Genomic DNA, 16,571 nt, shown 5'->3' with positions numbered 1-16,571 from the left:
CTTCGGTTGGACTACAACTCCCATCATGCCTATGCAAGCGGGACCAGCCGTTAAGGGATGACGGGAGTTGTAGTCCAACCACAGCCGGGGACCCGCGTTTCGGAAAGGGACGGCGACGTGACAGCGTCGAGAACGTCTAGGAAGCGCCGTCGGTGGGACGTTCTAGGAAACCTCCCTCTACGGCCTTCTGTGTTTGGGTGCGCGAGAGAGAGAGCGCGCGCTCTGTAGCGGGAGAAGACGGAGGGGCCGCAAGCGCAAACTCCTCCCCTCCCCTCCTGCACATGCGCGGTCGAGGGCCAGCCCCGTCGCAGTGTCAGGCGAGCGCCGCCATTTTGAAGTAAACAAGCGGCGGGCGGTCGGGCAGCGGTTGGCTGTCGTCCCTCAGCTGCCGACCAGAGCGGGCGGGCCTGGTGGCTTCTTGGCGAGGCCCCCCGCTTGTGCCGGGCGGGGCCGCTGATGACGAGGCGGCGGCGGAGGAGGAGGCGGCGGCGGCAGGAAGGACTGAGAGGCCCCGGATAAGCGACGCGGAGGACGGGAGCTGCCTCCGACAGGTGACCCCGGCGGGCCGGGTGGAATGGGGGGCCGGGCCGGGCCGGGTGGGGGTTTCTGGGCGCCCCCGGTAGCGGCGCTGCCGTGAAGGGAGAGAAACGCCCCCTTCGCGCCCAGCTCCACGCAGGCGTGGCCGCCACGCGCTGGGTTTCATGTTATTTATTGCATTTATTTATTCCGTTTAAGGTGACGGTGATGAGGATAATGATGATAGTAATAATGATGATCATCATAATTTATTTGCACCCCGCCCAGCTGACTGGGTTGCCCCAGCTACTCCGCGCAGCTTCCAACATAAATAAAAAACATAAGAAAGCATGAAGCATTGAAAAGTTTCCCCTATACAGGGGCTGCCTTCAGGTGTCTTCTAAAGGTGACATCTGATGGGAGGGTTTTGATTTTTTAAAAAATAATAATACAAAAAAATCCCCAGCAAACAAACAACAAGACAAAACCGTAAACTATTTATTTTAATAATAATAACTTACTAGATGCTTTTCACCCGAAGGTGAGTCCAAGCGACTTACAGCAAAGAATTTTTTTGCAATACATAATATCATTGGGGAAAAGGAGGGGGGAAATCATATAATACATTAATATTAACAGCAACATATCATTTGTGGAGGGGGGAGGGGAGTATCAATAGTATCAAATGGCCTTAACAATTCTCAAATAATGAACAAAGGAATACTCTAATTAGCAAATAAACAAAACCTTAACCCTGCCCCCAGTCTAAAAATCATTTGCATCAAAGCAATTTTTTCCATCCCAAGGGGGTTTGCTTGCCTCCCTCCAGCTCCTACTGTCATTCATAGAATCAGTTGGAAATCTAGCCCAAAGCCCTGCAGTGCAGGAATCTTCTTGCCCAATTTGGGGTTCGAACCCACAACCCTGAGATTAAGGATCTCGTGCTCTACCGATTTCGCTATCCCAATTGTTTGTCTGTTTCACCCCCCATCTTTCCTTTCAACTAAGACCCAGTAGCTGCCCCCTTAAGTTGTGGATTAAATATATCCAGATGTAAAAGCAAACAAACAAAACCCACATTGCCCTGCAGTGACATAAAAATTTAGGTTGGTTTTCAGAGGGAAAGCTGTTCCGTAAACAAAGTACAGTGGTACCTCGGGTTACAAACGCTTCGGGTTACAAACGCTTCGGGTTACAAGCTCCACTAACCCAGAAGTAGTACCTTGGGTTGAGAATTTTGCCCCAGGATGAGAACGAAAAACAAAAATCGGGAGGTCCCATTAGTGAAAGCGTGCCTCAGGTTAAGAACAGTTCGGGTTAAGAACGGACTTCTGGAACAAATTAAGTTCGTAACCCAAGGTACCACTGTACTTTTTTTAAAAAAAAAAAAACCTTTAAACAGCTCTGCACAGAGATTCGTTTTACTGCATTTTACTGCCCACATTGCTGTGCGCATATGCTGTGCCTCATTGTAGTGTATTGTAAGGCCTTAGAGACACTTCTGCCAAACCTTTCTCTCCCCCTCCCCCCACCAGCACAACACATACTTTGCTATACTTATCATACATACCTACTCTGCCAGCTGCACAGCTAAGACGCAGCGTCATATTTGTAAATGTCCTGTATGGTGCAAATTATCCATTACAAACTTTTTAAAGGAAATGAAGAGTGACCAGAAGAAAGTTGAAGCTCCCAAATGCCATTGCACATTGTCAGTAAAGTTACGATATATATAAAAAACACTTCAAAGTCTCAGTGTGGTGAATGCTGTAGTTTTAGAAATATTTGTATACAGGTAGTAATCCTTGGGATCTCTTTAGGTGTCTGCACCCTGTGGAGTTTCCCATCCTTTTTCTTGACAGTACAGTGGTACCTCGGGTTACAGATGCTTCAGGTTACAGACTCCGCTAACCCAGAAATAGTATTTCGGGTTAAGAACTTTGCTTCAGGATGAGAACAGAAATCGCACGGTGGCAGCGGGAGGCCCCATTAGCTAAAGTGGTACCTCAGGTTAAGAACAGTTTCAGGTTAAGAATGGGCCTCCAGAACGAATTAAGTTCTTAACCCGAGGTACCACTGTAGTTCTTTGCACTGCCTTGAATTATTTATTTGTAGCTGCCCAAGATAGTTCTTTGGGTAGAATAATAAGTACAATGCAGCAATCTCAATAAAAGTCGTCTAGTTCTTAAAGTTTGTTAGTGTCAAAGGTGATTAACAACCTCAAAATTCTAGTGTTGTTTTCCTTCCTCTGTTCGCAAACAGTACACCTACAGGTAATGAAAAGGATCAAACCAGCAATGGGTTGGCTCCTTTCTGTGTAACCAGTCTGCACACTGTAAAGAACATGTTGGCAGAACTGAGATAGGTGTATTCAAAGCACACTAAAGGTTAGTCCTCACTCCACCCCTTTTAAAAGTGTTGATTAAATAGTGCCATTGTCCGTACAATTGTATTGTAGCTAGTTATTTAGACTGCACCCAAATTAATTTTCATTTTATATTCTTGTAGTCTGATCTTAAGACTTTTGGTGCCATCAAATACCGTATTTTTCGCCCCATAGGGCGCACTATTTTTTTTTTTGGGGGGGAAATAAAGGGAAAAAAATATTCCCCCCCCCGAGCCCCAAAGAACAAAGAAGCCATGACAGCGAGCGGGATGGAACCCGCACGCTGTCTTGCCTTCGTTTTTAGCCTCAGGGCTGGGGGTCCGGGAGCGATGGCGAGGTTGCGCTCAACCTCGCCATCGCTTGCGGGGGCGGGGGCAGCCCAAGCTTCCCCCGACCCCAGTCCCCAGGAGCGATGGCGAGGTTGCGCTCAACCTTGCCATTGCTCCCAGAGCTTGCTGCTATCCAAAGCCTGGGGTAGCTGCCCTAAGCCCGGGGTGCGCAGTGCCGTTCTCCCTGGACTTCGGGCTGCAAGCACCTATCCGCAAGCCTGCGCGCCTGGTGGGAACTCCCGCCGGGCGCCACAGGCTTGCGGATAGCTGCCCTAAGCCCGGGGTGCACAGTGCCGCGTTCCCCGGACTTCGGGCTGCAGGCAGCTATCTGCGGATAGCTTCCTGAAGCCTCTCCAGGCTTCAGCGAAAGCCTGCATTCGCCCCATAGGATGCACACACATTTCCCCTTCATTTTTGGAGGGGGAAACATGCGTCCTATAGGATGAAAAATACGGTAACTGCTTAGGGTGAGGGCATATACTGGTGCTGCCATAAACAAATATTGTATGAATTACTGCTTTACACATAATTGAGCCAGCTTAATTAGACAATGATTTTTCAAAGTAGTAGAATAATGGTAAACTGAAAAATCCTCTATTGCTATGCTAAGAATAGTAAAAGCTCTTCCTGCTACTTCAGGTAGCTGCAACAATGGTGTAATGGCCTGAGTATGAAAATATTTTGTTCATTTCACCTCACCTTCCACTATTTGATATGTAACGTGGATAGTCAGTCCCATATTCTTTCTGAAATCCCATATCTGAAGCCTGCAACAGAAATGTGCCTTCATAGCTGATCCTATTCTGACATTCAGAAGACATCTTAAGGCAGCCCTGTTCAGGGAAGTTTTTAATATGTAATGCTGTACTGTTTTTAACACTGATTGGGAGCCGCCCAGAGTGGCTGGGGAAACTCAGCCAGATGGGCGGGCTATAAATAATAAATTATTATTATTATTATTATTATTATTATTATTATTATTATTATACTGATTTTATAGAAGCTTCAAGAGCAACATAAAGTAAGAATAAATGATATGATTCACACATCACTTTAAACTATAGTTAAGATAAACTATTGTTTAAATGTGAACATACTGTGACACTACACACTGCCGAAATTGCAGATGCTTCACTCTTCTCTGACTCCTTTTGGGAATCAAACTGTTGCTGGCTTAGCATTACATCTGAACCCAGGCTTATGATTTCTTTCAGCCAAAATGCTTCTTGAGCAGTAACCAAGACAAGGAGGAGGAGGTTAAATCAGCCATGATCAAATGGGCCTAAGATTTGGTCACAATATAGAGATGTCTCAATGGGAAAACCTTTGGAAAGTCAACTGGAGATTCAAAGCATGCTACACTTTAAGGGAGGCTTCAGCATGCAGGCAACTCTCCGCAAGCAGCGGGAGCCCAGCGCTGTCCCCCGAGTTTGCGGGGCTGGCGACGGGGAGGAGCAGCTGTAGTGTCATTGTGAGAGTCTCATTTGAGAAGATGGCATTATAAAAATCTATTCCAGTTCAATGTTCCTAACATGGAAAAAAAATGAATTATTCCACACCTCTGGATGTTTTGCTTTCAGATATTACTTAATTTTGGAGGCTTTATAGTAAGAGAGAACTTGTTATCTTTTGAAAATGCTGTTTCAACTTGTATAGCTAATATATTGTGAAATGTGTTTCTCTTGATAGAATGAAACGAGGCAGAAAAAACAGCAAGACCAGCAATCATTTATCAGATGAGAATGCAGCAGATGGCAAAAAAGTGAAAATTACAGATGAAGAATCTGCTGGAGTATTTCAGGGCCCTGACTGGGGGAGCCTCATTCCAGATATTCTGCTGCAGGTGTTCCAGTATTTGCCTCTTCTCGATCGTGCTCATGCATCCCAAGTCTGCCGTGTGTGGAACAAAGTGTTCCACATGCCTGAATTATGGAGATGCTTTGAATTTGAACTGAATCAGCCAGCAACATCTTATTTAAAGGCTACCCATCCAGAACTCATCAAGCAAATTATTAAAAGACATTCCAATCATCTACAATATGTCAGCTTCAAGGTAACAGTTTTATAACTTTTTTTAAAAAAGACAGTTGAATACTTCATAAATTGCTGGCTTTTCCACAACTGCACATATTTGCAACATTTCTGGCCTGCTCCCTGTCTGGCCAGTTAATTGGCATTAGGAAAATAGGAGAAAACAAATCATTATTGTAACAGTGAAAATCTTTGAAGCATGTTTTGTAAGTAGCAATATTTCCTGCAGTGATAGGGTCTAAAATGAACCTCATTCCGAACCTGCATGTTGGTTTTTTGGTACCTAAAATAGAAACTGAGAATGAATTTTAGAGCTTATCTTTGAAGCGAGCAAGGCAAACTAAGAGAACACAGAAGAGGGATTTCTAGCTTTACAACTGCATTTATGTTATTGTTTGAATCAAATAAGCTAACAGTATCCAGTTAATGTGGTATATAGCTCTACAGTGAGTTATTAAGTGTCTACCTGAAAATGCTAATTTCAAGCATGGTGAAAACTAATCCTGATGTATGCTGTGCCAACGTTTAACAAGAAAAACTTTGTGTTATAACTGATACTGCACCAGCAGGGTTCCATTGGCGCAGTAGGATTTAATTTTCTCTATTCAACTCAAACACCCCTCAAAACCTGCTTCAGAGAGTCTCCAAAGAGAGAATTCATGTTGCAGGGACTTTAATGTTGCTGTTTCAGCACAGAGATAGTTGTTCCTTCTATCTTTCTGGCGCTAGTCCCAGTGCACTGCCACTCATCACAACAGAAATGTCCCACAGTCTCCCCTCAAACAATAGATTGGAGATGGTTCTGGTTCACCTGGCATTGTCTCCACCCCCAGCTTGCTTTACTCCAGCTCCCTTAGCGGGGAAAGAGGGCAGTTCTACTGAGGAAAAGCACTAATGCAGTTGCCATTGTAAAATGAAGAACATGGGTTTGGTTTAAAAGGTACAGTTCCACGAAGGCTGCAATTTTTACTTCCTTCTGTGCTGCTCTGTTCTGAAGATGTTTCTTAGTTCTTAGTGGCAGATTTTTAGGGATCTGCAAAGGAGAAGCTAAAACGAGAAGGCCCCATTGTGGTCAAAGAATGAAGGGTAGGTTCCAAGTTAAGGATTAGAAATGCAAGACACTCATTTTAATTCATTCAAATTAGACTGAAAACCCCATGAATGTCAGGAAACTTTAAGAGATAATTACGAGCTTTTGTGTGTGTGAATTGATTAATATTATTTATTTATTTATTTATTTATTTATTCATTCATTCATTCATTCCATTTATATCCTGCCCTTCCTCCTGAGTGAGCCCAGGGCATACTCACAGGTCACAACTAAAATCTCCTGAGAATAATTTCTCCATGACTAACTTCCCTTCATGCTGTCCATGTTGCTAGACTCGTATTACAAGTTTGCTTTGAAAATGACTGCAGTCTGTTAATTCTCTCACTATTTATAACATCTTCTTATATTTAAGTTAAACTGACAGGAGGTTCCCCCCCCCTAAAATATCGCTGTGTTCATTATTGGGAATGCATCCTGTTATGATAATGTTTGTCTTCCTTGTTTTGCTTTCCTTCAGAATGATAAGGTATCCTGAGAGTTTTTTAAAAGAGATCTAGTCAGATTCAGAAAGATGCACTTGTATGTGAGATGGGGCTATATGAGCCCATGTATTTAGTATTCTTCATCAGGGCATTTGAATAAGGATGGGATTGAGATGGTTGTGCATCAGTGTGACAGCAGGCAAGAGTTCACATTCTTTTCTATGGGTGGTTTAATCAAGCCAGCTTCAGTAACTGTAGCTGCGTTTAATGTGAAACCACCTTTTTGTCAGTTCAAACAGCACAACAAACTGCAGTTAAGCAAAAGCTTCTGAACTTCTCCCATCTACACGGGTGGAGAGAAGAGGAGGAGCATGTGAACCTGAGACTCACAGAAAATCAATCCTGGTTGTTCGTGTCACACTAAAGGTTGAATGTTTTGTTGAACAGTATTTCAGTAACACAAAATTCATATTCTGTAAAACAGATAAAAGTTTATTGACTGTCTGTAATGATGTTAAGAAAACTGCATTACAAAGCATATTCAGACCTTTTTTTTAGTGTTTATGTTTCTCTGTTCAACTTCAGGTAGCCACTGACATTTCAAGGGAGATTTCTCATGAGTTCTGGGTGAAATGTGTTATAATTAGGCAGCAAATTAACCATTTTAATTAATAGATTAATCAACTAAAGCAGTAGTTTTGTCTATGAATTAAGGGCACATTTATTTTTGGAAGCTACTTTGGTTTGGGTACAATACGGTAAGGAGGAATGAAAAAAGTTTTAAGGTGGCTATTCTTTCTAATGATGAGCCAAAGCTTTCATTTGTAATTTTATAGTTATACAAATTATGATAAAATTACCTGTTGGCATTTTGTTGCTGTGAAAAATGTTAAATGATTAGTCCACCTGTTTGAAGCTAGATGATTTCTCAACTAAGAATAATTCAAGAGGTTTACAATCTTAATCATAGTGCTGTGAAGCATGCCTGAGCATGACTGCAAACGATCAACTAATAATGCGTAGGTTGAAAGAACAGCTAGGCAGATGGGGAATGATGGGTTTGCACGTTCCTTTTTCCCTGTACTTAGATATATCCTGGCTAACATAGTTTTTCATTACACTTAACACTGGGAAATTATGAAGATTTCAGTTTGCCCTCCAATCCATCAAAACAAACACTGATCAAACCATTTTTGCCATTTTGACTTGGACAGCAAGCACAAGTCTATCTTGCCATTTGGATTGCACAATGAGAGGAAAGAGAGAAGAAATTGCAATGTATGAGCCTAATGCCAAACTATGGTTTGGTGCTACATATGAACCATACTACTGTGATGCTTCATACAGTGTTAGTTTCATGGTACCTCCATATATACTTCCCTCCTCTGCAAAATGCCAAATATGTAAAATAATAATTATTCCTGAAAGTATTCTTCTCGGCAAGTCTCCGGTGTAGTTCTTAGGCACTGTGAATAAAGATTATGTCATAAATCCATGATGGATTATCTAGAAGAATTTTGGTTTTTTGTTGGCTAGTTGCTGTTTATTCCTCCCAAGAGAAAACTTCCAAGTAGCAAGTGCTGCCGGGATTGTAGCAAAAACAGACTCTGAGAAACCAAGAAGGAAATACCAGCATGTTTGGGAGAACTCTTAATGTTTGTAGAAGTATTTTTAAAAACCTAAGGGGAAGTTACTGCTTCCCCACAAAAATAGAATGCCAAAGAGGAGTGAACATGCTCACTATTCAATATGATGTAATGTTTTATTGGAAACGGTTTGAAAAGAAAAATGGAAGACAGGTGTTTGGGGTGGAGTGCCCTTCTTGTGGAGAACGACTGAGTTGGAAATGTAGAACATGAGCATTCTTCTTGCATGTCTCATTTGTACCTTCTTAAGAAAGACAGCTAATTAATAATTAGTAACTATTTGTGTCTATAACTGATAATTATTAGAGACAACTAATAGCTAGAATCCTTTACCTAACATTTAACATATGTGGGCCCTAAAATGGAGTTACTTTTCTTGTCTGATCTTTTGTAGCAGCAACAAAGTTAATAATAGCAAAAGTGTGTAAGTCCATGAAGAGGTAGAGTATGAAGGCTTTAAATAAAACAGCTTAGAGAGTTTTCCAGTGTTTGGAGTGATATTTGCATCCATTGTGTGTTTGTTTCCTTTTTAAGGTGGATAGCAGCAAGGAATCGGCTGAAGCAGCTTGTGATATCTTATCACAGCTTGTGAACTGTTCTTTAAAAACACTAGGACTAATTTCCACTGCTCGACCAAGCTTCATGGATTTGCCAAAGGTATTGATCCTACCGAAAAACTATGTTGTTACAAGGGAAGCTGTTCGATCAACAAATTATGAATTTGTCAGTTCCTTTTGTGTGCTGTGAGAAGCTTTTTGCCTTCGTGATGATCCTCTTTCAGACCTTTTCAAACCATGCAGCGTGCCCCATCGGCCCACACCCTGTTTCTGTCACTGTGTTGGTTGTTGCAGCAGTGATGAAAGTGAGCATTGCAAGCTTTGTTCTGTGTTAGAGGCTGCCAGGAACGACCTTGCTGCACCCTGTATTTCCTGCTTAAGAGAGCCAGGGCCCCAGTTGACAGGACTTGGACTCATCAGTAGGGACTTGAGAAGGTGCTGGCAGGGAATGGAGCTTTCAGGCAGGGAAGTCCCACAGCTTCTCCTCTCCATCTAACAGTTAGGTAGGAAACACCTGAAACCAGACATTGCTGCAGGCACTGCTACTTGACAAGGCCTCAAATCCTCCTGGAGGAAGGTAGGCTGAGGGAGAGGAAAGCTACTGGCTGGAGGCCCATCCCGGCAAAAGGGCAACAAGGAGGTGAACTCCTGGAAGGAGCATGAGTGTCTGGCTGTGAACAGATCTGGGAAGCCGTCTTTTAGAGAGGCTGATGAAGGAACCAGGGTTCCCAGTGAGCAGAAGATAACCATTTTGAGTCTTTGGAGAGGGTAAACCCAGACAGAGAAGTAGATCTCACACAATGAAAACTGTAACCTCGCCCCCCAGATTTTGGTTACCACTCCATCGGTTGAAGGGGAGGCAAATGGAGACCACCTGGGCCAACTGACCCACTGGGCTGAGAGACACCCCTGCTCAGTCCAGTGCCTCTGCCATTCAGCAGGGCCATCAGACGCTAATTTGGCTGTTTCCCCAACTGCACTGATTGGAGTTTGCTGGCACAAGTGGATCTGGATGTGTTAAATTTTTGGCAGAACTCTGTACTTACTGAGGTAAAGCCTGTCTATTATTTGCAGTAGGCGAAAGAAAGGCAGCTCAGTGTAAATCTGGGACATCCAGTCTTGGCTTTCTTCCAAGCCACAAGCTACGCTTATTGTTAAAATGTGCCTTTTTGGTGTTTGCTGGAGGCAATCTTAGCTTGTGCCAGATGAGTGGCAAACTGTGAACTTGTGATAAATATTCATAAACTGAGTTAGCCTATATCTATGTACTGTTTTAGGAGCAGCTGAAAAATAGGTTGGTTGCTCAACATTTTGAGTCATTGTCCAGATTTTCTTTGTGGGTGAAATACATTTTCTATTGTGGGTATAAAGTTTCCTTTTTGATTTCTCTATTTTTTTCTCCTTTCTACAGTCACACTTTATTTCTGCACTGACTGTGGTGTTTGTAAACTCCAAATCACTTTCTTCACTTAAGATAGATGATACACCAGTAGATGATCCATCTCTTAAGGTCCTAGTAGCTAACAACAGTGATACTCTGAAACTGTTGAAGATGAGCAGTTGTCCTCATGTTTCTCCAGCAGGTGAGCTTACTCTTAGACTATCTAAGCGTGATTATCTTAAATTAGGTTTTTACTGTCCAATCTATGTCAGAATTATTAGCACATATTTTTTCTTAGTACATTCAGTTATATCATAATTGTTTGACTACATATAGTACAAGCTATGGAAATACTTGTTTGTATTTTAAATTTTTTGTTTATTTTGGCATGTTTCAGCTGCCTTAACTGAATCATAAACTGTTTTGGTGTTCAGTGGTTTGCAGCAGAAGCTTATGTAACTAATGGAAATACTGCTGTCCTATTGAAAAAGTAAAAAGACCATTCTGGTTTTAGTGTTGCTTCAATTCAGACATGCGTCTCTAAGGCAAGATATGAATGAGCCCTGTGCCTATATGTTCACACTACTCTATTCCTCTTTCATTTTCAGTGCACTGCTGTTCAACAGTTTCTGGGTTAATAATAGATTCCTAGTATATTCTAAGAGTCAAACTACAGTTTGCAGGATCAGAACAAACTAGGATCTTACAGCAATTTTAAAATGCGATTTATGATCCCAGTTTATTCTGACTGTGTTTTCCATAGTTTCTCACTTGGGTGTATTGGGAGACTATGATTAGTTCAGGATGTTCTGAATTGTGGCCCTCTGAGAAGCACATAAGGATAGGGTGGTGTGACATAATAGATGCTGGTTAATTGCCCTGGCAGTGTTGGATTGTACCAGAGGGATGGGGACACTTGGCTCATGTATAATTTGGCTTAATAAACTGACATATGCATGTATAGACTTGACCACTGTGTGTTAGGAGTCGGTTGTCCCAATCAATTACAGCTGTTTCAAAAATCTGTATTGGCATGTCACGCTGAGTCATGGTATGAATGTTGCGAACAGCCCTGTGATCTTCGGATGAAGGGCGGTATACTACTACTACTACTACTGATGATGATGATGATGATGATGAGACATTTTGGAAGTGAATTCACATTCTAACATTTTCTTTTCTTCTCAAGGTATCCTCTGTGTGGCTGATCAGTGTCATGGTTTACGTGAGCTGGCATTGAACTACCACCTGCTAAGCGATGAGCTCCTCCTTGCTTTGTCCTCTGAAAAACACGTCAGATTAGAACACTTGCGCATTGATGTAGTCAGTGAAAACCCTGGACAGACACACTTCCACACAATTGAGAAGAGCAGTTGGGATGCTTTCATCAAACATTCTCCCAAAGTGAACTTAGTCATGTATTTTTTCTTATACGAAGAAGAGTTTGATCTATTCTTCCGATACGAAATACCAGTCACTCACCTTTATTTTGGGAGATCAGTAAGCAAAGAAGTGCTTGGCCGGGTTGGGATGACGTGCCCTCGCTTGGTTGAACTGGTAGTGTGTGCCAATGGATTACGGCCATTGGATGAAGAGTTGATTTGCATTGCAGAGCGCTGTAAGAATCTGTCAGCGATTGGCCTTGGGGAGTGTGAAGTCTCCTGCAGTGCCTTTGTGGAGTTTGTTAAGATGTGTGGTGGCCGCCTGTCTCAATTGTCTATAATGGAGGAAGTCTTGATTCCTGACCAGAAGTATAGCTTGGAGCAGATTCATTGGGAAGTGTCAAAACATCTTGGTAGAGTTTGGTTTCCAGACATGATGCCCACCTGGTAGTCTCTGACGAAGGCACCTTACATTTTGAGCATACCATGTTGCAGCTTAATAACATAAGCTAATTTGTAGTTTGTAATGTGTGGTAGAAAACTCACGTACTACTTAATGTTGGTTTCTAAAAGGGGAGACTGAGGGTGTTCTGACACACTTGCCCATAAAAAAACTTTTTAGTTTTCTTTCTCCCTTTTGAGACAGGGTCTACCTAAATGTATGTAGAAACTGAAAATAGTGAACTGATATTCAGATGTGTAGCTCGGACTTTACTCTGATAAATGTCAGTATTTAAACTAACTTTAGGAACTGCAATTGACCTTACAGACTGAGGCACAATTTGTAAAGGGTGGAAGGTCACTTTTCTTGCAGACTCTTGGAGTTACTAACGCTACCTGGGCCATGTTATACTCAACTATTTATCCTATGGAGTCGCAGGTTAAGGTTACATACAATAGGATGTAAGGTATGACATGTGGAGACAGAGCAATACAGCCTACATAGTTGAATTGTATATAGAAAATGCTTATTAAATCACTTTAGAAAATATTTTTGTGTGTAAAAATTACTAGTAATGAGTTTTTCAAAAGCTTATTTGTTGCACTTTTGAAGACCGAAATTTGACGTTTATGGGGTGTTAAAATCTGTGCATAAACCTGTTTTAAGGTATTATTAAAGCTCAGGAAGCTAAAGTATTATAGGAGGAGTATACTGTATATTGATTATGGCTCAATTGGTCTCTCCCCCCGCCCCCCCGGTCTAACTGTTCTACAGCATTTACTTTTAGGAATTACACTGTTTGTATTTCCTGAATAATAAACAAAGCCAAATGTTTGTACAAAAATAGTTAAATGGAATAAATGGTTTTTAGTGTAAAGAAGAAAATAATTATTGCCTGGACTCCACTGCTACCAGAAAGACACGGGGCAAGTAAGGTGTGGGTGGTTGCTGCCATCCTGCCTGGACAACAGCTACATTTTCCTAGCTGATGGTACAAAAGAGATCAGTTACTGATTAAGGCCAGGGTCTAGAGAGCAGTTTTATTTTCCTTCCATAGCAGCCACCTCTCACACCTAAAGGATGACTTTTCAGATGGTTCAGATGATTTTGAGGGTGGTGTTGTTATACGGGAAAAGTCTCCTTGCGTGTGCCGAAAACCACTCGTGTCTAAGAAGAGCTATAAAACTTTCTGCTATCAGTCAGGATCAAAAGAACTGATCAACTTAATCCAGTGGTCTTTAAACTAGTCCCACAAATGGCAGTTCCCCTCGCCCATTGCTACATGGGAAACTGGCTGTAATGCTCTTCTCCATTTCAAAACTATTTTGAGATCTAGAGGGATAATAATAATAATAATAATAATAATAATAATAATAATAATAATAATAATAATAATAATAATAAATAATTTATTTGTACTCCGCCACTCCTAGCGGCTTCCAACAAAATATTAAAATATAATAGTCCGTCAAACATTAAAAGCTTCCCTAAACAGGGCTGCCTTCAGATGTCTTCTAAAAGTCTGGTAGTTCTTCTCTTTGACATCTGGTAGGAGGGCGTTCCACAGGGCAGGTGCCACTACCGAGAAGGCCCTCTGCCTGGTTCCCTGTAACTTGGCTTCTCGCAGTGAGGGAACCGCCAGAAGGCCCTCAGCACTGGACCTCAGTGTCCGGGCAGAATGATGGGGATGGAGATGCTCCCTCAGGTATACTGGTTTGGGTGTTTTTTAAGTATAAAATTGCTTTAGTCCCATTCTTCATAATGGCGCCACTTCCATATTCTTCAGTATTAGCACATTTTGCCAAGAAAACCTACTGCATTGCTGTTATGAACTTGAAGTGTGGTGCAGTGTGTAAAGGCTAGCTTGTATCTACATCAAAAATATTTTTGAAATATTTTTTTGAGCAATCTCTTCTTCCAGCAGTATTTAGTAAGAGAAACGTCTCCGGAGTAATGAAGACTAGGTTTGAAGGCCTACACAAATTAGGCCAAGAAACCACTACGCCAGAGAACAGTCTAAACAAGCTTTTAAAAGGAACCTGAAGGTGTGGGAGGCAGACGTAGTCAAGGTTTAAGTGGTAATGCAGGGTACATTTTAAGGTTTGACTAAGGACCCATTCCATGGTATGTGAAGAAAGATATACCTTTAATTAAAAGCGTTAATGTTTAAAAAACCAGCAACTTAATGTATTGAATCAGAAATACATTTTGGCACCTGTTTTTGTACATGTTTACCTGGACAGATTCTGATATTTTCAGAAGTATTACTTCTCAAAAAAAACCAAAAAAAGACCATGATGTGATACAGATAAAACTTTGCATGCACTTTCTATTAGGATTCCATCAAATAAAAAAAAAAGTACAGATTTTATATTTTGAGTGTAGGATCCTCTTGTAATTAGAAAATGTACCCATTTTAATTACTGCCAAATATTCCAGACGTATAGAGGAGAGTGAACTGTAAGTCGAAGTATATGATTCAAGGAACATTTTGCTCAATGGACTATACATCTGAATAGGATACAAGTTTCTGTAGAACTTTATTGAATAGGCAGATTTTATCTGAATTTGTTTAAAGGAACACTTTAAATGTCCCTTTTGATTCTAAAATGTACTTGGTTTCTGGGTGGTTTTTTAAATGAAAAGTAATATTGTTTCCATCCTTATGGTGTTATTTTAGGTTGTGTGAATGATCATCTTGATACTTTGAAAAGTGCCCCTGTGTAGCTGCCTGATTTACCTTTCTATTTCATTACATTATCGTTATTAATGGCTGCTTTCTCCCTACCCTGTAGCAATCAAATATAGGATAAATGTGGATAATTGCACAAGGTAAATGCACATACATAAGTATATAAGGTAAAGGTAAAGGGACCCCTGACCATTAGGTCCGGTCGTTACCGACTCTGGGGTTGCGGCGCTCATCTCGCTTTATTGGCTGAGGGAGCCTGCATACAGCTTCCGGGTCATGTGGCCAGCATGACTAAGCCGCTTCTGGTGAACCAGAGCAGCGCACGGAAAGGCCGTTTACCTTCCTGCTATTTATCTACTTGCACTTTGATGTGCTTTCAAACTGCTAGGTTGGCAGGAGCAGGGACCAAGCAATGGGAGCTAACCCCGTCGCGGGGATTCGAACCGCCAACTTTCTGATCGGCAAGTCCTAGGCTCTGTGGTTTAACCCACAGCACCACCCGTGCAGCAGAGCAAAGCTAATATTATCCAGGTTTCTGTTACATGAATGAGTGTTCCTCCTCCATGTGATTTCCCTTTCTGTTCTATAAAGTTGGGTTAGATCTAAAGAAACTTCCTCTGATCCACCTTCCTGCAGAGGCTGATTTGCCACATTGTTTGCTGCACAGAAAAAGCACAGGTAAAAATTTTATAATTTCTCAAGCGGCTATACTGGCACTTGTGTGTGAAACTTTGCTTGCAAGCATACTAGCTCCTACTTCTTTTGTGTTTACACAAAGTACAGTGGTACTTTGGGTTAAATACGCTTCAGGTTACAGACTCCGCTAACCTAGAAATAGTACCTCGGGTTAAGAACTTTGCTTCAGTATGAGAACAGAAATTGTGTGGTGGTGGCACAGCGGCAGCCAGAGGCCCCATTAGCTAAAGTGGTGCTTCAGGTTAAGAACAGACCTCTGGAACGAATTAAGTACTTAACCAGAGGTACCACTGTATAGCAAGGGCAATTATAATGAAACTGAATTCTCTCTGTGTAGACCAGGGGTCAGCAACCTTTTTCAGCCGTGGGCTGGTCCACCGTCCCTCAGACCATGTGGTGGGCCGGACTGTATTTTGAAGAGGAAAAAAATGAGCTAATTCCTCTGTCCCACAAATAACCCAGAGATGCATTTTAAATAAAAGCACACATTCTACTCATGTAAAAACACCAGGCAGGCCCCACAAATAACCCAGAGATGAATTTTAAATAAAAGGACACATTCTACTCATGTAAAAACATGCTGATTCCCGAACCGTCTGCAGGCCGGATTGAGAAAGTGATTGGGCCGGATCCAGCCCCCGGGCCTTAGGTTGCCTACCCCTGATGTAGACTAGCTAACAAAGATAAAAATAATGATATTGTTTACTCTTGGTAAACATCTTTCACAAGAATAAAACTGCTGGCTCACTTGCTAGCAAAAGCTTTTCCCTCTTAGGAACAGCAATGATCCTGTTTTGTTTTGAACAGGTATGATACATCTAACCTTAGAGTGCCAAACCATAACTTCGGAATTTGAATGATGATTAACAAATACTATTTTTATAATAAGCAGTAAATCCTTAATGCGCAACCACATCTATGAAACTAGAATGGCATCATAATAGGATAATAAATACCTTCATGGAACAGATCTTAGGAAA

General features: G+C 41.7%; 1 protein-coding gene across 1 annotated transcript; it reads left to right on the top strand.

Moving 5' to 3' along the window:
• Positions 1-288: 288 nt before the first annotated feature.
• On the top strand, positions 289-13,088 carry FBXL3 (F-box and leucine rich repeat protein 3). The gene is made up of 5 exons (XM_083737846.1): positions 289-551; positions 4,921-5,284; positions 8,976-9,098; positions 10,410-10,581; positions 11,569-13,088. The coding sequence occupies exons 2-5, from the start codon at positions 4,922-4,924 to the stop codon at positions 12,210-12,212; spliced, it is 1,302 nt and encodes a 433-aa protein (XP_083593972.1). The 5' UTR covers positions 289-551; position 4,921; the 3' UTR covers positions 12,213-13,088.
• The last annotated feature ends 3,483 nt before the right edge of the window (positions 13,089-16,571 follow it).

The sequence above is a fragment of the Podarcis gaigeae genome (assembly GCF_964106915.1).
Source record: "Podarcis gaigeae genome assembly, chromosome: 4".
Lineage (NCBI taxonomy): Eukaryota > Metazoa > Chordata > Lepidosauria > Squamata > Lacertidae > Podarcis > Podarcis gaigeae.
The sequence above is the reverse complement of the archived record's forward strand: the minus strand, read 5'-3'. Positions and strand labels throughout refer to the sequence as shown.